Here is a 25,454-nt window from a genome sequence, read left to right as displayed (position 1 = left end):
GCAAAAATGACACTGAAACCATTATTGGCAGATAAAAACACAGCAAATTTTACAAAATTCCTACTAAATATAAAAGCTTAACCTGTATTGAGTGAATAAATATTTGTAACTTTTAAATTGCGCCTTTTTGCGAAATGTTGAAAATTGAACAGACACAAAGGTATAAATATCCAAATTTCCCAATAAATCCGAAGGTTTTAATTTTTCCCTTACAGCTTTCAGAATTTGTGAAAGACCCCCAAAACCATATGTTTTCTAAAAAGCATATGACCTCTAGACTAAAGAAGGTGCTACGGATTTTTTAGACCTTGTGGTATTTGCGCAAATGTTTATCGAACCAATATATTGGCAAAAAATACACTAAAACCATTATTCGCAGATAACACACCTAATTTTTACAAAATTCTTGCTAAATCCCTACTAAATATAAAAGCCTAACCTGTATGGAGTTAATAAAAAGTTTTAATTTTTACATTGTGCCTTTTTTGCAAAATGGTGAAAATCGAACGTACCCAAAAATTTCTCTAAAAATCTTGAGGTTTTTATTTTTCACTTACAGCTTTCAGAATTTGAAAAGACCCCTCAAACTAGACATTTTCTAAAAGCACATGGCCAGTAGAATAAAAAAAGTGCTACTGATTTTTTTTTGGGCCCCGCAATAATTGCGCAAATGTTCATCATATCGCTGTTTTCACTAAAAATACATTAAATCATTAATATTGCGCACAAACACAATGTAATTTACAAAATTCCTGCTAAATTAGTACTAAAGCCTCGTTCACATGTGACATACTAAAGTGTACGCCCATGGGGGGCCATGTTTACCCGCACAGGTGTTCCGTGCATCCCCGTACAGGCAGTCCCATTTATGTAAATTGGGATGCAACGGCTGCACAGACATAGCTGCTGTTCCCAATCTGACATCCGTGTGGGTACATAACCCCGAACGCAGGCAGTGGGAGCACAGGGACATGCATTCGGACCTACATGGATGTAAAATTGGGAGCAGCGGCTCTGTTCGTGCAGGTGCTGCATCCCTAATGACATCAATGGGACTGTCTGCACAGATGCACGGAACACCTGTGCATCCCTGTAAAAGTACGCTGTGTATGCCCTGTATGAACAAGGCCTTAGGCCCCTTTCACGCAAGCACACCGATTGGGTCTGCCTGTCCATTTTTCAGGTGGGCCCAATAGGACCACCCATTGTTCTCTATAGAGAGACTGATGTAAATGGACATGTGTCCGTTTACACCCTCCTGCATCTGATCCAGTCTGCTAAAAGCCAATGGATGCGGATTCCGTTCCCCAGCCGTCTAGCGAGCTGTGTTCGTGTCCGCTCTGCATCAGTGGAGCGGACACAGACCTGTCATCCGCCTGCTCAGCGGGGATCAGACAGATCCCCTGTGAGCAAGCGGATCTGCTTTTTCAGAGTCCGCTCCATCTGAAAGGAGTCTTACCAGGAGCGGTCAGTCCATTAGGGGGTACTGGTGCGCCGCTCCCCTGCAGGGCGCCGGACTCATACGTGTGTATGAGGTTTTTTTTTTTCTTTTTCCAAGCCACATGTCTTCCGGCTTCTCCTCTTGGCCAATCAGGACAGATCAGGTTGGCCAGGAGGAAAGCTGAGGTATCCGTGGGGGGGGGGGGTGACTGCCACTGTGGAGGGGTAATTGCGGGCGGACCTGGGGGGTGGGGAGGTGGTCTTACTTTTTTTTTTTTTTTTTTTTTACAGTCATTTAAATTTTTTTTTGGGGGGGGGTGTCTTTGGTGAGATATTAGAGGTCTAAACAGTAGAGGTCGACCGATATATCGGCCGATATTTGTGCTGATAAAAAAGGCCGATATCAGCGAACTTGCAAATGACTTCTGTAATAGAAGTCAATACAAGTTGCCTGAAAACTTCTGTGAAGAGACTTCTCCCCTCCTCTGGGCAGCCTGCCAAATCTGATAAAAAGAACCTGAAGGATACAATGTTTACACTTATGAATGAACTGAGCTCTGTGTGTAGAAGCTCTCAGTTTAACCATTTAAAGACTAAATCTTTTCTGACATTTGTTGCTTACAAGTAAAAATCCTGTATTTTCTGCTAGAAAATCACTTAGAACCCCCAAACATTATATATATATTTTTTTAGCAGAGACCCTAGGGAATAAAATAGCGGTTGTTGCAATATTTTATGATTTTTACGGTATTTGCGCAGCGGTCTTTCAAACGCAATATTTTTTGAAAAAATACACTAATAAATTTTAAAAAAAACTAAGCAGTAAAGTTAGCCCATTTTTTTTCATCCAAAAGTTTTGATTACCTGTTTTTGTGTATTTAAGATATAGTTTTTTTTTTTTTTTTTTTTTTTAATCTAAATTCTACATACAAGTGAACTGGTTTGTTTTGTTTAATAAATGTTTAAATGTAAAAACTTTTCTGTATCATTTAAGGTTGCTTTCACGCTGGAGCAGGCATGCGTTGACGGTAAAACGCTGCTAGTTTTAGCGGCGCTTTACCATCATTTTAGCGGCGCTATTCGGCTGCTAGCAGGGCGCTTATAACCCAGCTAGCAGCCGAGGAAGGGGTTAAATGCGCCGCTGCCGAAACGCTTTGCAGGCGCTTCGGCAGCGGTGCGCATTCATTTCAATGGGCAGGAGTGGTGGAGGAGCGGTATACACCGCTCCAAAGATGCCGCTTGCACGACTTTTTTTTAACATTCTGCCAGCGCATTGCCTCAATGTGAAAGCCCGAGTGACTGCAGGGGAGCCGTTTTACAGGTGCTATTTTTAGCCCAAAAGCGCCTGAAAAATGCCCCAGTGTGAAAGGGGTCTAACTGTTAGATTTTACGAGATGAAGGGGAAAAAAAAAAAAAAAAATCGGCCTAATATATCGGCCCAAAAAAATCGGCATCACATATCGGCCATTGGCCACCGCGATTTCTAAATATCGGCATCGGCCAGAGAAAAACCCATATCGGTCGACCTCTACTAAACAGACCCCCATATCTCCTCCTTTTATTTGAGACAGAGAAAAGGACTGAAGACAGTCCCTTTTTTCTCTGCAGCACTTTACTTGAATGAATGAGAATCGGTATAGAGATTCCATTCATTCAGAAAATGACAGTCTGATACATTGCAACACTCGCGATTACAATATATCAGCTGTCAGTGGGCACATAGAAGCGATCAGTAGTGATCACTGCATGTGCCCTCTTTTCCAAGGGGGAGCTTAGTAAACACATTTACTAAAGCCCCCCAAGCACCAACTTCAGTCTGCTAAATGATTCTGATATAAGCTTATGGTCATTGAAGTGACCATAAGCTTATAGGAGAAATTAGGTCCTTACACCGTACTGACCTGGCCACCTGCAGGCACTTCTGTACAGCCCTGGCAGTGAAAGGGTTAAATCTCTCCAGTTAGCCATCGAGTGCAGGCTTTTCCCATTCATTAAGTATACTGGTGTTCTCTCTGCTATGGTTATGAATTTGGTAGCGACAACCCACCTGTGTTCCAGTTAGTGCAATACTCTGCTTTCAGATAAGGCCATTTTATCTGGGGATTCTTCGCCAAGTTATTGGGACCAGAGCTGTGGCAGTTTGTCTGTTCCTTATCTCTGAACACACACTTCTTGTGAGTAGCTAGCAGGTTATAGGCTGTCTTGAGGGTTTTTTCTGTTATTTCACTGAGGCTGTGTATGTCTGACTTCATGGATTAGGCTGTATTTCGCTGAGTTCTGTTAAGGATTTAGACCTCTTCCATTTCTCAGCGCTTGATTTTGGAATTCTCTTTTCTATTCAGTTTTGTGGGGCTGACATTTTAATTTTCCTGCCACTATCTTTTTTCTTTCGGCTTGATGCAGCACCGTGAAAAGGAAGCATACACATTCGTATGCTTGCAAACGCCTCTGTGGATTATTTCTCTGCTTAAGCTCCAGTGAAGCAATATTTCACACAGCATTTCAGACAGCCTTGTTACAAGGAGACTGCTGAGCATCATTCACATCCCTGGTGTGCCTAGCTTTCTTGCCTGCAATGATGGTAGTCACTTTCCATAACCTGCATCCCTCCTGGTGCTTCCTAGCTGGTAATGATTTTTCTGGAGAGTGTTTTGACTGTGTTTAATAAAGGCACCACTTTTTCTGATTTCCAATATATCTGACAATAGGTGGAAAAGGCGATGGCCCCATGACTGTGGGCAACCAACCTAATAAGGCAGCGTTTCTCAACGCCAGTCCTCAAGGCACCCAAACAGATCGTGTTTTCAGTATTTCCCCCTAGATGAAATGGCTGTGGTAATTACTAAGGCAGTGAAACTGATCAAATCACGTGTACAAAATAATGGAGAGCCTGAAAACATGACCTGTTGGGGCGCCTTGAGGGCTGGAGTTGAGAAACGCTGCTATAAGGGACCAAATTTATTGTGCATGGTTGAGTTTGTGGCAAGAAAGACTTGCGTCTCCTGCATTTTGCACAGATGCAGATCAGAATTGCTTTGGTGGTGGTTTTCGGACACCCCTCCTTTTTCTTCCTTGGACACTACTTTTTCTTTTACAGCAGAAACATTTTCTTCCATATGCCAGATCAGAGCAGAGATTCCGAATATCTTTCTGGCAGAGATCCACTGGAGGACTCATCGGATTACCTCCTTTACCTAGAAAAAAATTCAGTCAGCCAAATTTCAGGCAGTGGTTGCTTCACCCACACATAAGGCAAACTCTGTCCTTTCTAATCGAGGCAGTACATTTCACCCATAAATTGGGAGAACTCTGTTCTTTCTCCTAGCATGGTGTCTAGCCTTGGTTTTCTTAGTCTCAAACTTGCCAGGGTGTTTCCTCATCTACCTCTTTTTGAATTTTTATTACATTTTCCAGCAAAATAAGTAATACACAGTCAGCATACAAAAAAGAGGTTAACCGTGAAAGAGAAAACAAAACCTCCACCACTGGCAAAGGATGATAATGTTGCTTGGTTGTTGAAATAGGTGTTGACACCTTCTGGCTGACGCACTTCTGCCTGCCATTTATTCTAAGAATGCAAGAAGCATGCCTCCTCTCCTCTTTCACCATAGCTAAATGGCTTTGGCATCTAATTTCTAGGGTTTATGCCCTCCAGGAAAGGGTTCTCTCCTTCCAGTATAAACACCCACTCCACCAGATCTGTCAGTGTTTCTTCACCATTGGACATCCATTTTGTGGCTCTGCAAAGTCGGCACTTGGTCTTCTGTTCATACTTTCTCAAAGTGCCAGCATAACCCAAGGGTTATGATTCTGAAGATGTCCATTTTTTTGTACTACTGCTAAAATCCATTGAGGGACAGCTCCCAGCCCTTATATATTAATCTCTGTTTCTTAATTATCTAGATATGTCTCAGTGGACTAAGAAAAAGATTTTACGGTGATTACAAACATCCTGCTACCTTTTTCTATCTGTAAATATTTAATTTGCTGTAGATTATCAATTTATCTATTTTTAAGAAAGCTGAACTCTAAAGGGATTTTACACAAACCAATGCTACTTTGCAGTCTTAAAGCAGTATTAAACTCAAAACCAAACATGTAATATATTGCAGCTTACCGAATATTACAGTATCTCACAAAAGTGAGTACACCCCTCCCATTTTTTAAATATTTTATTATATCTTTTCATGTGGCAACACTGAAGAAATGACACTTTGCTACAATGTAAAGTAGTGAGTGTACAGCTTGTATAACAGTGTAAATTTGCTGTCCCCTCAGTACACCCCTAAGAGAAAATGTCCAAATTGGGCCCAAATTGTCAATATTGTGTGGCTATCATTATTTTCCAGCACTGCCTTAAACCTCTTGGGCATGGAGTTCACCAGGGCTTCACAGGTTGCCACAGAGTGCCTCTTCCACTTCTCCATGACTACTTCACAGAGCTGGTGGATGTTGGATACCTTGTGCTCCTCCACCTTCCATTTGAGGAAGCTCTACAGATGCTCAATAGGGTTTAGGTCTTTAGACATGCTTGGCCAGTCCATCACATTTACCTTCAGCTTCTTTAGCAAGGCAGTGATCATCTTGGAGGTGCGCACATGGCAAAGAAGTCTGTGAGAATCTGAAAAAAAAGTTTCTCTACATAATTATGACCTAGGGCCCTAGGCTATAAGAAGATTGCCAAGACCCTGAAACTGAGCTGCAGCACGGTTGCCAAGACCATACAGCGGTTTAACCGGACAGCTTCCACTCAGATCAGACCTCGCCATGGTTGACCAAAGAAGTTGAGTGCTCGTGCTCAAGTTGAGTCATATCCAGAGGTTGTATTGGGAAACGGATGTATGAGTGCTGCCAGCATTGCTGCAGAGGTTGAAGGGGTGGGGGGGTCAGCCTGTCAGTGCTCAGACCATACGCCGCACACTGTATCAAATTAGTCTGCCTGGCTGTCATCCCAGAAGGAATCCTCTGCTAAAGATGATGCGCAAGAAAGCCCACAAACAGTTTACTGAAGACAAGCAGACCAAGGACATGGATTACTGTAACCATGTCCCGTGGTCTGATGAGACCAAGATAAACGTATTTAGTTCAGATGGTGTCAAGCGTGTGTGGTGGAAACCAGGTGAGGAGTACAAAGAAAAGTGTGTCTGGCCTTCAGTCAAGCATGGTGGTGGGAGTGTCATGGTCTGGGGCTGCATGAGTACTGCCAGCACTGGGGAGCTACATTTCATTGAGGGAACCATGAAGGCCAACATGTACTGTGACATACTGAAGCAGAGCATGATCCCCCTCCCTTCGGAGACTGGGCCGCAGGGCAGTATTCCAACATGATGATAACCCCAAACGCACCTCCAAGATGATCACTGCCTTGCTAAAGAAGCTGAAGGTAAATGTGATGGACTGGCCAAGCATGTCTAAAGACCTAAACTCTATTGAGCATCCTTAGAGCATCCTCAAATGGAAGGTGGAGGAGCGCAAGGTCTCTGACATCCACCAGCTCTGTTATGTCGTCATGGAGAAGTGGAAGAGGACTCCAGTGGTAACCTGTGAAGCTCTGGTGAACTCCATGCCCAAGAGGTTTAAGGCAGTGCTGGAAAATGATGGCCACACAATATTGACAATTTGTGCCCAATTTGGACATTTTCACTTAGGGATGTACTCGCTTTTGTTGCCAGCGGTTTAGACATTAATGACTGTGTGTTGAGTTATTTTAGGGGACAGTAAATTTACACTGTTATACAAGCTGTACACTCGCTACTTTACATTGTAGCAAAGTGTCATTTCTTCAGTGTTGTCACATGAAAAGATAGAATAAAATATTTACAAAAATGTGAGGGGTGTACTCACTCTTGTGAGATACTGTAGCTGTAGTGGCTGCATTTGTTTTTCTTTTTCTTTTTTTACTTTTTTCCTCTCAATTTTCACCTGGTGATCTGGCCAGTAACATACCTCCTGTATTAGTATGCCCCCACTCTGGATGAAGCAGCACAACATACACGTTTTGGACAGCAGCTTCGTCAGTCTGGGGAGAGGGGAGTGTTGGATGCACTAGCAGATTTAGATACACTAAATAAATTGAAGCCAATCTACAGCTAACACTTTATAAGCAGTTACAGCAACAGTTTTCTTATTTCTGGGATAACGATTTTACATAAAAGCTGATCTTTGTAAGCACCCATGTTTTTAAATTGTTTGTCTCACCTCTCTAACTGCTACATATGCAAGGGACCTGGTTCTTTTTCAAAAACAGACTCGCTGACCAGATCACCAGGTGTAAATAAAGGAAAGAGAGCCTAAAAAAATCTAATGCAACCACCTAATCGAAGAATTGTATACTGCTTTAATCATTATGGCTTTTACACAGGTGCAAAGGTTGTGTTTTCATGCACCTGGGAGTTGCAGATATGTGCAGATGCCAGCAGCAGCCTATTAAAAATGATATCGCAAGCTGATAATTGCAGGAGCTGTACAGATTTTCCCATTCATTCAAGCACTTGTATCCATTCAGGGACAGATGCACAGCACTGGGTGCAGATAGACTGCATTCAGGGCTGTCCCTGTACAGATATAAACACTCAAAAGTGCAGGAAAAATCGCACATCCGCTCCTGTTATTGATTTTAATAGCTGCCTCCCCCAGGCCATTAACATCTAACATCTGTCAGTCCTGGGCACACAAACACGTTGTATGGACCTCTATGCCTGTGTGAATTAGCCCTAAAGCCAGGTTCGCATCTATTCATGTCTGGTTTTTGTTTGTTTTGTTTTTTTGTTTTGTTTTTTGGCAATTTTTAACATGTGTTGTGCGCTTTTTGCTGTACTTTCATTATTCTTTTGGCAATCACAGCAAATGAAAATGCACAGAAAAGACATCCCTCATTTTTACCAGCGCATAGATATGAGCAGCCTCATTGGATTTAATGCATTTTTATGACATACATGTTTTTATGTACTTTTAAATGCACATAACTCAAAGGTGTGAACAAGGCCTAAATGTTTGGTATATTAACTAGTGTAAAAGCCTAAATTTGATTTTGATATCTGCCTCCTCTGTACTGTAGAGCCAAGACTGGGAGAGGAAGGAACAGCACTGGTAGCTAGTCATGTGCACTTGCAAATGTGCTGAAAAGGAGCATGCTAATAGGAGTGAGCAGAGAGATGACTTCATCAGTCTACTGCTGCTTCTCTTTTACTGTCCTCTTAGCAGGCTGGAGGTGGAGAGAGGGCATCACTGTAACAAAAACTGGGTGTCACCCTGACTGGGATGTGTAAATTTTCAGGACAAAAAAGACAAATACAATTTTTGTCGTGTAATACAGTTCTGTTTTATGTAGTTCTGTGGTTATTTGCCTGGATTTCAGCTTTATGCACTAAGGCGTCCATGTGGTAAATAGAAAAGCCATTAATTTGTCTAACCACAATCTCTTTTCACTTGATAGGACTTTTGCTTCCTCCTCTCTACCAGAGCTGGTGGCCTGGGCATAAACTTGGCTTCGGCTGATACAGTTGTCATTTTTGATTCAGACTGGAATCCGCAGAATGACTTGCAGGCTCAAGCCAGAGCTCATCGAATAGGACAAAAGAAGCAGGTAACTTTATCTGTAGGCTCATGTTGGAGCTCTAATACATGCTATAAGATGTAAATACCGGGGCTTTTTAATAGTCTTCTGTGGCATTTTTAATCTTCCAATCATGTGACCTGCATGGGATGCATGAAGTAAGATAATAGGTTTGTTAACTTTGTATTAGTGTAGGTCTTGGCTCCTTTTAGAGTTTTACACTCACTCGCTCCAATACACACTCACACCAACTCGCACACTCACACCAACTCGCACTAACACACACTAATACACACACACAGTTGCCAAAATACTTGTTTGTATCTTTCTAAATAGTACATTACAGGACACACAGGACTTCATATTCATGGCTATTTGGCTATTCTGCCACCTTCAGGTGAATGTACACTGGGCAAAAAAGACAGAAATCCCCACCCAAGCATAACCCCTCCCAGCTCAACTAAGCAGCTAGTACCATTAGATGATGGATTTGCCTACAGATGACTCTCTGAAAATCTCTTTTAGTTCCCGGTTTCCTGGATTATTCTTAACAACCCTGCTAGGGAAGGGATGGCCTTCATCTGGATCAGTCACTACGGCCAGATGGCCAATAGCAATGGTACCCCGACCCCATATGTAAGAACGGCCGTGGTCTGTGTTGATGCCGATCGGCACTAAATCCTGTGGGCAATGATCTACTGGGTAAGGTACCCATGGACTAAAACTTACCCACACATGGGTGAGTACCAGGTGCAATGGGGTAACCTAGTAAGTATATAAGTACCCTATCCGTTGGTATGGGCAGAGCTAGGAAAATATTTTTAATGTTTCTCCAACACCAAAAGGAAGTTCTATTTTGAGCAGATAGTAAAAAGAGGAATCAAATCAGGTTATTTGCTGGTCTAAAATAGAAATTAACCTAAAGGAGAAATCCCCCAGCGACACAGGATGCAATGTGGGGAGGGCTTGAAATGTTGCCGGTCAGCACTGGACCCTGCATTTACAGTATCCTGCTCAATGATGTAGTTCCAAACTGTTTTTAAGTAGAGTATTATAAAGGTCCAGAGCGGTGAACCCTAGCTGAGGCCCTCAGGGCACAGCCCGCCATGATGGGTGAAAAGTTGGACCCCCCGTGTAAGGGGTTCTGCTACTGGACTCGTGAGTGCACCTGGGTAGCCCTGCTGATTACCTGAACAGCCTGGTGCCCCCACCCCATCCATCCTTGGGGCGATTATGAGGAAAAGTGGCCTGGGACTAAGTGGTAATTTTCTGCCTCAATTGCCGATGTGTCAGGATTTACTGAAAGTTGACTCGATTCCACAATCAGATACTCTTTGTACTTTCTGAGGGATCAAAGAGGTCACTCAGCTACCAAGTCTACCAATCTCCAGTGGATTTGGCAACTTATTTCTCAAGCTTACAGTTTGAAAGGGTAAGTTCCACTTTTCTTAGTGATGGTCCATTCTACCAGGAGTTGTAGGTGCTTCCTGGGCTATCCATCATCAAGCTTCAGTAGCTCAAGTTTTCAAAGCTGCTACTGGTCTTCAGGTTCTTTTTTTTTTTTTTTTTTCTACAAAGTTTTACCAGGTGGTTAGAGCCCCTAAGGACTCTAACTTTGTTGGCAGTGTTTTGCAGGCTGCTGCGTGAGATTCTTTCTTGTTTCTAGTTTGGTTCTCTTATGGGGCCTGTTGGCTTCTTGATGTGTTCTCCTCCCCTCGTTACTAAAGCCACTCTGTCCTGTGATGTATGATAATGAAAATGGGATTTTTGGCTTTCCTGTAAAATGTATTTCTTGGCGTACATCACAGGACAGAGATCGCTCCCCTCCCCTCTGTATTGTGGTCTTTGGCTTGCTACAAAACGCAAGTGTTTCCTATGGGGGAGGGGAATTCCTGTCTTTTTTGCCATTGTCCAATCACCTTTATGTGATTTATTACAGTTTGTAAGGATAACTAAAGCTACTCTGTGTCCTGTGATGTAATCGATTTTACAGGTAAACAAAAAAATCCCATTTTTGTTTGCCCATGTCTAATCCTTCTATAGGAGTCAGTATTTCCCGATGGGCAAGAGTCTATTTACAGTAAGTCGGTGACCTGCACATCTATACTTGATTTTGAATGCCAAAAATAAACTGATAACATTTTAAATACAGCATTTAAAGAAAATGTATAGTTTTTTTTTTTTTTTTTTTTTTTTAATTTTGTTTTGCTGTGTTTAGGTAAACATCTATCGGCTAGTGACCAAAAGCTCTGTAGAGGAAGAAATTATTGAAAGAGCAAAGAAAAAAATGGTGTTGGATCATCTGGTTATTCAAAGAATGGACACTACCGGCAAAACTGTTTTACACACCGGATCAACACCTTCTAGGTATATGTTGCCATAAGCCAGCCATCACTAAATAGAGGATCATGGTGCACACTCAGACCAAGTGACAGTCCTATCTGGAAATGTCAGCCAGCCCCCAGCGCAGATTCCCTCCTCCACTGCAGTCATTGGTTGCTAGGACCGCTGGTGTCCTAACCCAATGACCACACGTGCGTGGCCGGTCCCCAACTTCAAAGGAGTATGGAAGTGGGGCTTCCTCCATGCAAGGCCTGTAGGGTCTATTTGTTGTTTGGATATATGTAGTCATTGTCTATCTGAGTCATAGCAAGTCATAGCACAAGCGCGAGATTTGTACCTTTATTTCTATTTCATAGCCCTACAATAAGCCATTGTTTGTGTATTCTGCTAGTTGATAATTTGCGCTAACAAGTCTTCTCCTTTCAAAGCGCTACTCCTTTTAACAAAGAAGAGCTTTCTGCTATTTTAAAGTTTGGTGCTGAAGAATTATTCAAGGAACCTGAAGGAGAAGAGGAGGAGCCCCAGGTATAAAAGCAGCCAACTATATAGGTTTTCTGATTTTTAGCTTTTTGTCTTGTTATAAATGACTGTGCATTTTGAATACAGGAAATGGACATTGAAGAAATCTTGAACAGAGCAGAAACCCGCGAAAATGAAGGCGGACCAACGACTGTAGGAGATGAGCTGCTTTCACAATTTAAGGTATTGCCTTCTAGCATAACTACCTTAAGTTGATTGTAAAGGCTTAAGGGGTTTATTTTTTTTTTTACTCTAATGCATTCTTTGCATTAAGATAAAAACAAAACCTTCCATGGTCAACTCCCCAAACCCCCCCACCCTACCCTAAATACTTACCTGTGTCCAATCTCGATCCAGCGCTGTGCCCGAGAGCAGCAGTACACGCACAGCTCACAGTATGTGGAGGCAACAGCAGGAGCCGCTGTTAATTAAATCTTGTGAGGAAGGCGTTGGAGCTGAGCTGCGCTGTGTGACTATAGACACACGCAGCCCAGCTTGGGATTGAGCAGCTTGTTATGGGAGCACTCGAAAGGGAGGAGGAGCAGGGAACCCCACAAGAGATGGTTCGGGGCAGCTTATTGCAATACCATTGCACAGAGCAGGCAAGTTTAACATGTTTTTTAATTTAAAAAAAATGTACAAGTTTACAATCCGCTTAAAGGGTAAGTTTATGACTGGGGAAAAAAAAATAAATGCACATATTTTTGCTGTGAAAAAAAAAAATGCACATTTTATTATTTTTTATCCCCCCGCATGAGCCTGCAAAGCATTGCACCTGTGAAAAGTGGATCACCAGTGCAATGTCTGACTTTTGCAGACAAGCCCAACAGCTTTCAGGCCATACTTCTGTACAAGCTGTCAGTTGGAATGCTGCAGGGTATGTAAATGAACTATGTGCATGCTCGGCACTGCCCTCGCAGATAATTGAGAACTACAAGTAGTTAGCCATGACTTCCATTCACTGATCGTAAATGAATGACTTAGCCATGTGGGCGAGACTAATACTACATATATTTTGTGCCTTTCTGAGAGGTATGACAGGTGCAGGGTGGTATTTAATGCCACATTATTTTAATGTTAATTCACACATGTTTCCCACCACCACCTTTTATTTTTCCTATTAAAGCGGAGTTCCACCCAGAAATAGAACTTTTGCTGATCTGGTGTCACATTTGACACCTTTCAGGGGGAGCAGATACCTGTGAAATCCTGGTATTTGCTCCCACTTGCGGCGAAAGATGGGGACGCATAGGTCCCAGAAGACAGCAGGGACCATTCGGAACCCGCAGCGCAACTCGCACATGCACAGTAGGAAACAGGCTGTGAAGCCACAAGGCTTCACTTCCTGTTTCCCTTACTGAAGATGCCGGCGCCTGCACCCGGAGGGATGGGTCAACTTCGGGTGAGGACAGCGCAGGTGCCCTTTGACAGGTGAGTGTCCTTGTATTAAAAGTCAGCAGCTGTAATTTTGTAGCTGCTGACTTTTTTTTTTTTTTTTTCAGGCAGAACTCCGCTTTAAGTGTTTTATGTGTTTTTTATACAAGGTTGCTAACTTTGCTACAATGGAGGAAGATGATATTGTGGAAACGGATCGCAATTCAAAATCCTGGGAGGAATTAATTCCTTCAGACCAGAGACGAAGAATGGAGGAAGAGGAAAGGCAGAAAGAGCTTCAAGAAATCTATCTTCTTCCAAGGATGCGCAATTGTGCAAAACAGGTACTATATATTTGTTTTAGCAGAATCATTTGCATACTTTGGCATCCCTTTCTACTGTTGCAAACTTGATGCTTTAACACAGTGGTCATCAACCCTGTCCTCAGGGCCCATTAACAGGCCATGTTTTATGTATTACCTTGTGGAGCTGCAGACTAGAATACTGCAATCACTAAGCAGCAAATGATATCACCTGTGATGTATTTCAGTTATCTTGCAAACCTGGCTTGTTAGTGGGCCCTGAGGACAGGGTTGATGACCACTGCTTTAACAGGCTTGTATCTACAGTTTTGCATTGTATGGTCACTTTATCCATTTTAGGCTAGTTTCAATGGAAGCGAAGGCAGACGCAGTCGAAATAGAAGGTACTCTGGATCTGAAGACAGCGATTCAGGGTCTGACAGAAAACGCCCCAAAAAAAGAGGTCGGCCAAGAACAATTCCACGAGAGAACATTAAAGGCTTTAGTGATGCTGAAATAAGAAGGTATAATTACATAACCAAATTAGTTTAGTTTTCCTTCTTGAGTAAAATGTATGTCATCGCATAATAAGTTCTTAATATTAGCAGTATAAAATAAGTGCAGCGCTTATTCTGGTAGAAACCACATCCACCAAAAAAAATAAATTGATTGCAGTGTTTTAGACATGAATAAAGTCCATAACATTAGGAAATATAAAAGTTAATTTGACAAGGAGCCAGTGATTATATTTCCAGGTGACAGGTGCCAATGAAGAACCACCACCGATAGAAGGAACACACACTGACCCTGACCCCAAACGTCAGGCTACTCAAAAGGCAGTCAGTAAAGCATTTGTTGGTTAGCTTCAAGCTGTCAAACTCCTGGGGTCTCCTGGTAGCTACAGTCTTGGCCGAAATTGTTGGCACCCCAGAAATTTTTCCAGAAAATCAAATATTTTTCACAGAAACGTATTGCAGTAACACATGTTTTGCTATACACATGTTTATTCCCTTTGTGTGTATTGGAACAAAAAAAAAAGGGGAGCAAAAAAAGCAAATTGAACATAATGTCACACAAGTCCAAAAAATGGGCTGGTTAAAATTCTTGGCACCCTTAACTTAATATTTGGTTACACACCCTTTGGAAAAAATAACTGAAATCAGTCGCTTCCTATAACCATCAATAAGCTTCTTACACCTCTCACCCGGAATTTTGGACCTCTCTTCCTTTGCAAACTGGTCCAGGTCTCTTATTGGAAGGGCGCCTTTTCCCAACAGCAATTTTAAGATCTCTCCACAGGTGTTCAATGGGATTTAGATCTGGACTCATTGCTTGCCACTTTAGAACTCTCCAGTAAGGATGAGCTCCGGCGTGTTCGCATGCTGAACGTGCCGAGCCTGCCAGGAAGTCGGCACGGCGCAGCGCTAATCACAATCAGTGAGACATTTCCCAATGTGTGGCTGCAGAGATCGGGAAATGTCTCCCTACCTGTCATTAGCGCTGCGCCGTGCTGACTTCCTGGTGGGCTCGGCACGTTCAGCATGCGAACACGCCGGAGCCCATCCTTACTCTCCAGCACTTTGTTGAGATCCATTTATGGGTGCCATCCATTTGACGTATGTTTGGGGTCATTGTCCTGTTGGAAGACCCAAGATCTCGGATGAAAACCCAGCTTTCTGACACTGGGCTCTACAGTGCGATCCAAAATCCTTTGGTAATCCTCAGATTTCATGATGCCTTTCACACATTGAAGGCACCCAGTGCCAGAGGCAGCAAAACAAGCCCAAAACATCATTGAACCTCCACCATATTTCACTGTAGGTACTGTGTTCTTTTCTTTGTAGGCCTCATTCTGTTTTCGGTAAACAGTAGAATGATGTGCTTTACCAAAAAGCTCTATCTTGGTCTCATCTGTCCACTAGATGTTTTCCCAGAAGAATTTTGGCTTACTCAAGTACATTTTGGCCAACTGTAGTCTTGCTTTTTTATGTCTGTGTCAGCAGTGGGGTCCTCCTGGGTCTCCTGCCATAGGGTTTCATTTAATTTAAATGTCGACGGATAGTTCGTGCTGACACTGATGCTCCCTGAGCCTGCAGGACAGCTTGAATTTATTTGGAACTTGTTTGGGGCTGCTTATTTTTTTCTCTTCCGTCCACGCCCAGAGAGATTAGCTACAGTGCCATGGGTTGCAAACTTCTTGATAATGTTGCACACTGTGGACAAAGGCAAATCTAGATCTCTGGAGATGGACTTGTAACCTTGAGATTGTTGATATTTTTCCACAATTTTGGTTCTCAAGTCCTCAGACAGTTCTATTCTCCTCTTTCTTTTGTCCATGCTTAGTGTGGCACACACAGACACACACAATGCAAAGACTAAGTGAACTTCTCTCCTTTTTATCCGCTTTCAGGTGTGATTTTTATATTGCCCACACCTGTTACTTGCCCCAGGTGAGTTTAAAGGATCATCAAGCATGCTTGAAACAATCTTATTTATCCACAATTTTAAAAGGGTGCCAAGAATTTTGACCAGCCCATTTTTGGAATTTTGTGTGATATTATGTCCAATTTGCTTTTTTTTCCTCCCTTTTTTTGTTTTGTTCCAATACACACAAAGGGAATAAACGTGTATAGCAAAACATGTTACTGCAATACTTTTCTGTGAGAAATACTTAATTTTCTGGAAAAAATTCTGGGGTGCCAACTATTTCGGCCATGACTGTATATCCATCAAGCTGGAAACGGTGGTGGTGGTTCTTCATTGGCACCTGTCATCTGAATTAAAAATCACTGGCTCCTTGTCAAATTAACTTTTATATTTCCTAATGTTATTGACTTTATTCATGTCTAAAGCGCTGCATTCAATTTATTTTATTTGGTGGATGTAGTTTCTACCAGAATAAGCGCTGCACTTATTTTATACCGTTACTATTGTTTTTCCAGGAAATTGTGCTAGCTGCTTTTATTAGGTTATTTTATTTTGTTGTTTATAATGCACCTTATTACGAGCACAGGTATTTTGTGTTTTTCAATAAGTTCATAATATTCATTTCTCCTAGTGTGAACTTACATTTGTTTTCTTTTGTGCTTCTAGGTTTATTAAAAGTTATAAAAAGTTTGGTGGACCTTTAGAAAGGTAAATTGTTAAATTTTCACATGTATTTACTGTGTTTAACGACGGCTGTTTTCATGCAAAGATTAAAAATAAAGGCTTACCATATAGAATAAGCGTAGAGCAATTCCTACTGTATCTCTGACTGTACCCCCGCCTGCAAGGGCAGGGATGGCCTATAATGTTGCCAATTGGTGTTTGATTCTGTGGGCAGCTATGTCTGTTGTACTCCATATCCAGTGACCTCACTGGCTGGGTGCTCTGCAGGTCCACTTGGGGAAAGTTGAGCCATTGAAGGACCTGTGGGGTGCACCACCCAGGGGGGTGAAGGTCAGGCTTTTTTGGCCCTGCAACAAGAAATGATGAATGCCCCTGTATGTGGCAGGTCCCTAGTGGTTCTGGTACTTTGGGCAGTGAGTGCTGGTTAGAGTGCGAGATTGGAGCAATATACCACTGTAGTGATATTCAAAAGGGGCAGACTGGGAGTGTTGCAATTTTTGGTTCCCTTGGGCATGGAATCATGTGCGCTCAGCTGCTTCTGGGCAACTACAGAGCTATACAGCTCCAGGGCAGTTCTTGCAGTATTCTGGCATAGCCTAGCCTGCAACCCCAGTAATAACTTGCGAATCCTACTCAGATCCCACACTATGAGAACAGTTTGTAGTGGTGTTTTAAGCACTGGGTCCTGCTTGGCTGCACACCTTGGCACTTGGTGCAACACATTTAGTTAGCCACAGGGTGCTATACAGGTCCAGTGCCGTTGTCTATTCCTGTGATTACCAGACCCTGATGACCCCTCCAGGGGGGAATGTCCACTTATACAGGTGAAGCCTGAACACATACTGGGACCAGCAACATAAAAGTAAGACAGGTTTGTCTCTTTCTCAGACTGTTACTTTAGTCTTATAGGAAATATGAGACTTACAGCTGTATTCAACCCAAAACCAAAAATATAATGTGTTGCATCTCACCCGTCCATAAATTGTGGTGGCTGCATTAGGCTTCCATATCTCACTCTTCAGGGGCTTCTACCGCCTCAAAAATTAAAATTTAGCCCGTCTTTGACACCACACTTGGAATATATAGCTCACCAAGTCTACCCCAAAGCCTACGTCACATGATGGGACACACTCACTCTTAAGAGTGGGGGGTTGTCTGTTGCAGTTCTTTTAGGTCACGGGTGGCATGGATTCTCCACGATACCATGGTCAGTTATTGCATCTCTAGACCAGGGAAATGCTTGATATCTGTAGGCATTCAAGATGTCTACCTCCATATCCCAGTTTTACCCACTTTATATCAGTGCTTTCTGCGCTTTGCAGTACACTTAAACACTTAAGTTTTGTCAGAAAGGTGCTTGCACTCTCTACTTGCCCTGTTAAGAACTCGTAGCATCCAGGTTACAGGGTACCTAGATGACCTCTTACTGAATAATTAGCACACAGTATTTTGTCAGCCTGCAAAAAAAAAAAAAAACCTATTTTGAGCTTTTCTAAGCTTCTCTCCACCCAAGCAAGGAACTCCCTAGTTTGGTGGGTTGCCAATCCAACCTTGTAAAGGAGATAGTAGTTTCCCTCACTTTCATGTAAGGTGATCAGATGCCAGTTGGGAGGAATCGTACAATCCCATATACACAATCCTATAAACACAGTTTATCCAGAGGAAGGCAAAAAAAAAAAAAAAAACAGCAAAGCGTGATCCAGGGATGAGAAACGTAGGGGTCAGTTCCATACCATAGTTTGTAGGCGCTATAAACTTATCAATATACACTCACTGGGATTTTTTTTTTTTTTATCAAAAACATGTAGCAACATACATTTTGGCACAAATATATGCAGAAATTTGATTTTTTTTTTTTTTTCTTTTGGATTGGATGTTTTATAGCAGAAAGTAAAAAAAAAAATTTTAAATTCCCCCCAAAGTTTTCGGTCATTTTTCGTTTTGTATATCGCAAAAGATAAAAAAAAAACCCAGTGGTAATCAGATTGTATTTTAATCAAATAAAATTGTGTTCATTTCAACGACGAAAATATTTTAGTCAGCAAATTAACACTGATTCCAATATCTTCAATCTTCTATGTCAGAAATGGGGGGACTCCTGATATGAAAATCCTGGCCCTAAGGTTCAACAAGTTACCCTGCTTTTTGGCCAGAATAGGAACCTCTAGAGCTGGCCTTCTCTTCAGTGTAGGTTCTTCCTTGGTGGCTCTGCAAAATAGAGTAAGAGAAAACAATTTGATTCTCACAACACCAAATTGGCCCAAAAGAACCTGGTACACAAACATATACCCTGGGAGACAACCCCTGGCCTCTTTCAAACAGGCCAGACCTGCCGTCTCAAGCTCCCTTTTACTTACCTGCTTCTCCGCCACTTGCTTTAATGGCATGGCTGTTGAATCCCAGGTCCTTAAGGATAAATGGATATCTGACTTTCACAGTACCACATTTTGTAGGCCTTCCTGCAGTCAGGACTTAGCAAAAATCTGGTTCTAAGTATTCTTAAGGGGCAGGTTTTAGCATTGTCCATGCTATTTTAAAAACCTTTGGATTCACTCCTACTCGTAAAAAGCCTTTATACAAGGTGTCTCACGGATCATGGAACCTTGACCCTTATCTGTTTTGTTGGGTCTATTAGCTATGTTCTGTTTGCCTTGTTGTTGGCCACCCTTCTGATTTATTGCTTGGTGACATCCCAGGGTCTATAAATATCCAGCCTGTGTCATGTACCCCACCCCCCCACCCACCCCGCCCGGTCAGAAGCCAGCATTCTAGCCCCAAATTGCTCTCTAACATGTCTTAGCATGCATGATCTTACTGTATGTATTCTGTTGGATTGTATGTAAAATCTTCTTGTTCCAGCAAATATTAATTTTATCTATTCCAGGTTAGACGCAATTGCCCGAGATGCAGAACTTGTGGATAAATCGGAGACAGATCTCCGAAGACTTGGAGAACTTGTTCACAATGGCTGCATTAAAGCATTAAAGGACACTTCTGGTTCAGAGAGAACAGGTATGTTGAATTCATGTAAAGTAATAAAATACAAACAGAAAATTAGAAAAATATTTAGAAGTTTGTTTTTGGTCTTGGGAAGTTTATGTGAATCTTCAGATTTTGACTGCACTTATTGCATGTTTAAGGCTTCATGTACATGGGACGTTGTTCAACCTCTCCTGAAAGATTTAACTTGACAGCTAGAAACCAGCATCTAAAAACGGCTGTTTAGGCGCTTTTACATGCCGTGTTTAGTTGCGTTTGCGTCTAGAAGTGTCTGAAAAATAAATAAATATATTTATATTTATATATATAATTTTTTTTTTTCAAAATAGCCAGAAATGAAAAAAGCCTGTAAACGAAATGCTGCTAAACGCAAGTTGCCGCATTTAGCGTTTCAAGTGCCTCTAAACACAGATTCTGAACACATTTTTTTTGGCTTCCATAAAAAGCCTCTAAACACAACTGCCTAGAAACCACTATAAATGAACCAGTGTACATGTGCTGATAAGATAACAGGGGTTCAGGAGCAGTTGAAAAAAATGCCCAACTGCTCCTAAACATCTGCTTACCAGCAGCAGTGTACATGAGGTTTGGTAGCAAATGTATAACCTTTCTCCTAAGAAGTGTTTTATAATGGTTGGGCTCTGTAGCCCTCGACTTCCAACACTCAAATATAATGGTAGTGCACAAGTTCACTAAAGGATACAACATTCCTACTCTAAGGCCCCTTTCACACTGCCGCGACTTGAAAGTTGCGCGATTTTACCGCAATTTGGTGGCCGCGATTTTGACGCAATTTCAGGGAATATCTGTGTAAACATGAGGTCTATGGACCTCAACTTGCATCAAAGTCGGACCAAAGTAGTACAGGGACTACTTTGTAGTCAGTGCGACTTGAAGTTGCACAGATAAATGGTACTTATTAGAAATCATGGAGTACAACTTTTCATGCGACTTTGCAGTCCTAAGTTGCACAAGTGTGAAAGGGGCCTTAGGCAGTTGGATGTCACTGTGGTCTGAATGTTTAGCAGAGGTTAGGTCTACATGCGCACATTTTAATGGTACATTTACTTTTTTTTTCTGTGTTTTTTTTTTTTTTTTTTTCCCCCTCATTTATGAATATCACAGGGGGAAGGCGAGGAAAAATGAAAGGACCAACATTCCGTATTTCAGGAGTGCAAGTTAATGCAAAGTTGGTCAGCTCACACGAAGAGGAGCTGCTTCCATTGCATAAATCTATTCCTTTAGATCCCGAGGAAAGGAAAAGGTATGTGACATTATACATTATTCTTATATGCCGAGTGTCTGAAAGTAAGCTATTTTTGTCTGTAGGTTAAATCTGCTTGTGCACGATTTAAAGTTAGTTTACCTTGAAAATATTAGGTTCATTTTTGATAGGCAGCCAGCCAAATAATTTTAAAAATCACTAAAAACAGTACCCAATTCTGTCTCTATCAGCCTCCTGTAATCCCATGCTCAGCAAACTTCTGGTGAAGGGAAGATGGGTAGTATGGGAACTTGTTTTACAAGGTGTCCTCATCAATGTTCTGCTGCTCCTTCATTGTCCACTCCTTGACCATATTGTACTGCTTACCTGCAGTGTAATTTGCAGAAAGATTCAGAGCTTAGCTGTGCTGCCTGGCAAGGAGGGTCGGGGGAAGGGGGGTTGCTTTTCTCTTCTTGTACTAAGATAGCACTGTTTCATAAATATAGTATGGTGAATATTAGCGGTGTCAGCCTAGGTGTTCGGCTGAATTCACACCTATGCATTTTTAGTGCTTTTTGCATTTTGCAGATTTGCACAACAGAAAGTGTTCCATAGGAAAACATGGTAAATGGACTGTAGTGAAAATCTGCAAAATGCAAAAAGCACTAAAAATGCATAGGTGTGAATCCAGCCTTACTTTTCAAGATCACCAGGTAAAAATAAAGAAAATTGCCTGAGTAAAAGAAAATGGATGCAATCACCACATGTTAGGAGTTTTTAACTGTTGCTTCTTAAAGAGGAACTGGAGTCTTCTCACATAATTTGTAATAAAAACATCTTTGCCATTCTGAAGCTTCCCTCCAACCACTTTGCATATTTTATATATGCTGTAATTGCGTGCTTGCCAAATATGCTGCAGAAATCTCCCTCCACTAAGTCTGGCTGCAGCCATTTTAACTGTGGGTAGCTGAAGATGCTGCCTGTTCACTTCCTAGATTTACACAGAGGCACAGCTCCAGCTTTGCAGCCCCGCAGCTCTCATTGGGCCTCATGACTCATCCCCCCTCCTTTCCTGGCAAGACTCTCACAGCAAGAGAGCTGTGCATGATATCATATGCCTAGACTTTTTACCAGACAAACATTAAGTGGGCTGTATAAAGGTATTTACTGACAGAAAAAAAATGTTTTGCTATCCAAACTTAAAACAACAAGGGCAGAAGATTTAATAGATGGAAAGATGAAAAAATTACTGAAGGTCCACTTTAAATGGTTACTCTTGGATTTAGAAATGCTATAGAATAAGCACATTAGAACACTGATAGACACTTTCACAGTCCTCAAAAGAGGGACAGAGCCCAGGGCATGGCACATACAGGGGGGGGTCATCAAGGCAGAGCTCAGGGGGGTCATCATGGCATGGTACATGACCGAGTCCAGCAGTCTTTAGTGCAGAAGCAGTTTCCTTCACATGCAGAGCAGTGCAGGGAAGCTGTGTGACAGAATACTACCTGTTCTGGCGTGTAAATCCCCGCTGGCCATCCTTTCTCATCCAACACATGTAATTTCACATATAAGTGCTTGGACGGTTTGGTGGACAGAAGAGGTCTGGTGAAGATCAGCGCAGGGCAGTTAAGATGTTGCTTCCCTGCACTGCTCTTCAAACGAGGGAGGAGCGCATCAGATGGCGTGTCAGCTAAGTCAGGACACTCTAAGGGCATATTGTGGCGGAACCCTGGTTGGGAAACCCTGCATTAAAGAGACCTTTGTTTTTTGGCATTGGAAGATTATTCAAAATTGTAAATTCCATTCTTCTGCCTAATTGTTGGCGAGTGTCTCAGACGGCTTTTTTATGTTTTCCTAGCAGAGCTTGGACTGATGCTTTCCTATAAATTTGTGTGTGGTTTATGTGGGAATATCCTTAGCATGTAGACATAAGTACGTTCCCCCCTTTTTTTTTTTTTCTTTTTTTGTTTACCCTCATTACATTTATTTTTATGTCTGGATAGAGTCACTATCATTATTCCTATACCTATATGCCTGTTTAGTTGAATAAAGTTTTTGTTTCATTGCTGCATGTCTGTTTTTAACCACTTAAGGACCGGGCCTATTTTTCAGACTTGGTGTTTTAAGTTAAAATAATTTTTTTTTGCTAGAAAATTACTTAGAACCCCAAACATTATATATATTTTTTCAGACACCCTAGAGAATAAAATGGCGATTGTTGCAATACTTTGTTTTGCCGTATTTGTGCAGCGATCTTACAAGCACAGTTTTTTTTTTTTTTTTTTTTACAAAATACACTTTTTTGACTAAAATAAGACAACAGTAAAGTTAGCCCAATTTTTTTTTATATTGTGAAAGATAATGTTATGCTGAGTAAATTGATTCCCAACATGCCATGCTTCAAAATTGCGCCCGCTCGTGGAATGGCGACAAACTTTTACACTTAAAAATCTCCATAGGCAACGTTGAAAAATTTCTGCAGGTTACCAGTTTTGAGTTAGAGGAGGCCTTTTGCTAGAATTATTGCTCTTGCTCTAACGATCATGGCGATACCTCACATGTGTGGTTTGAACACCGTTTTCATATGCGTGCGTGACTTACGTATGCGTTCGCTTCTGCGCGAGAGCTCGGCAGGGCGGAGCACTTCAAATTTATTTTCTTTTTTCTTATTTTACTTTTTATTTTTACACTGTCCTTTAAAAAAAAAAAAGTCACTTTTATTCCTATTACAAGGAATGTAAACATCCCTTGCAATAGGAAAAAAGCATGATAGGACCTCTTAAATGTGAGATCTGGGGTCAAAAAGACCTCAGATCTCATATTTACTCTAAAATGTAACCAAAAAAAAAAAAATCAGATTTTAAGACTGAAGGGCAGAAGTGACGTTTGACGTTGCTTCCGCCCTCCAATGTTATGGAGCCAAGCTGGGGCCATCTTTCCCTCGGCATCCAGCCTGTAAGGGAAGAGGGCCCGATCGTCTCCCCCGCTACCGACGGCACCGGTAAGTGGCGGAGACCGGAGATGAAAGTGATCTCACGGCGAATCCGCCGATGAGGCCACTTTTTTCTGAAAGAGGACCGTCCGCTCTTGAAGAAGATACTGGTCTTATGGCAGCTAGCTACTGCCATAACAACTATATTCCTCTTCAAACAGCCGATGTAAAACGACGGCGGGCGGTCCTTAAGTGGTTAAACCTTATTTTGAAAACTAGTTTAGAAAAGAAATAGCTGTCATTAGGCTTTTTTTTTTGTTTCTTCTTGATCAGGAAAAACAGATGAAAAGTGTTTTGTATTTGTCTACTTTTTGTGAATGAACACAGTTCACCATTATTACATCCACAGTTGTGCAGAAATCCCTTTTTTGTGCTTGGAATGCCTTTGAATCCATCTAATTCATGTTTCCAAGACATTTTGAGATGATTTCATGGTGATATACCTCTCTTTGCATAACCCCAGATACGTTCTTCCATGCCACACAAAAGCTGCACATTTTGATATTGAATGGAACAAGCCAGATGACTCAAATCTTTTAATTGGCATTTATGAGTATGGATATGGCAGCTGGGAGATGATTAAAATGGACCCGGACCTCAATTTAACTCAAAAGGTATGTAATATATTTTAATATAGTTGTCTAGCAAGATAAGGTATTTACATTTTAAGTCCTAGGATGCCATACTCATTTTGAATCATTGTCTGTAAATCTTTACAAATTAGTATTCTCTGTAAACTACTTATTACTGGATACTTTGTTTTCTTCTTTTAATACTAGAACGATACATGTATGTAAATATTGGAAATTGTTTGATGGGGGGTTTTCCTTGTAATTTGTTAGATACGTGAACGCTAAGGATGAGCTCCGGCGTGTTCGCATGCTGAACGTGCCGAGCCTGCCAGGAAGTGGGCACGGCGCAGTGCTAATCACAAGCAGTGAGACATTTTCCGATGTGCGGCTGCAGAGATCAGGAAATGTCTCCCTACCTGTGATTAGCGCTGTGCCGTGCCGACTTCCTGGCGGGCTCGGCACGTTCAGCATGCGAACACGCCGGAGCTCATCCTTAATGAACACCATAAACGAAGGGGAATATCTGCATTTTTCTGAATAAGCTTTACTACTTTTTTTACATCCACCCTATAGTTTGCATCTGTAGTAGTCAGTGCTACAAACTATTTTCATGTTTCTGCTGCAAATAGTATGTGTACTAACTGGGTTATGGTGACAGCCATTAATAATATTTTTAATTCTCTGTTAGATATTACCAGATGATCCAGACAAAAAGCCCCAAGCTAAGCAGTTACAGACCAGAGCAGACTACCTCATTAAACTACTCAACAAGGACCTTGCAAGGAAAGAAGCACAAAGGCTTTCAGGCGGTGTAAGTAGTTTAGGTCTAATAATTTTATTCAAAAGAGATCTCCCATGGGACTTTGCAGCTATAGAAATCACACAATTACAAATTTGTATGTAAAACAAAATAGAAAAACTTTTTTATTGTACAAGCTTAAAAATTGTCTGGTCTAGACAATTCACGTCCTGATCTTGGGTTATTCCTACTATGCACATATACTGTAGGAATACATAAAATGTATTAAAATGCATATCC

At 41.7% G+C, this 25,454-nt stretch overlaps 1 protein-coding gene across 2 annotated transcripts in view; it reads left to right on the top strand.

Annotated features, from left to right (window-relative positions):
* The window catches only part of CHD1 (chromodomain helicase DNA binding protein 1), a 159,700-nt gene that overhangs the window by 86,148 nt on the left and 48,098 nt on the right, over window positions 1-25,454 (top strand). For both annotated transcript variants that reach the window (XM_073624566.1, XM_073624565.1), the window contains 11 exons: window positions 8,876-9,025; window positions 11,214-11,362; window positions 11,767-11,863; window positions 11,945-12,040; window positions 13,402-13,575; window positions 13,894-14,057; window positions 16,627-16,668; window positions 19,529-19,656; window positions 20,770-20,908; window positions 24,307-24,457; window positions 25,104-25,226. In XM_073624566.1, coding sequence (XP_073480667.1) covers window positions 8,876-9,025; window positions 11,214-11,362; window positions 11,767-11,863; window positions 11,945-12,040; window positions 13,402-13,575; window positions 13,894-14,057; window positions 16,627-16,668; window positions 19,529-19,656; window positions 20,770-20,908; window positions 24,307-24,457; window positions 25,104-25,226 — 1,413 coding nt within the window. The remainder of the gene's footprint in view (window positions 1-8,875; window positions 9,026-11,213; window positions 11,363-11,766; window positions 11,864-11,944; window positions 12,041-13,401; window positions 13,576-13,893; window positions 14,058-16,626; window positions 16,669-19,528; window positions 19,657-20,769; window positions 20,909-24,306; window positions 24,458-25,103; window positions 25,227-25,454) is intronic.

Source organism: Aquarana catesbeiana, linkage group LG01 (assembly GCF_042186555.1).
Source record: "Aquarana catesbeiana isolate 2022-GZ linkage group LG01, ASM4218655v1, whole genome shotgun sequence".
Classification (NCBI taxonomy): domain Eukaryota; kingdom Metazoa; phylum Chordata; class Amphibia; order Anura; family Ranidae; genus Aquarana; species Aquarana catesbeiana.
Note: the sequence above shows the minus strand (reverse complement) of the source record. Positions and strands in the feature narration are given on the sequence as shown.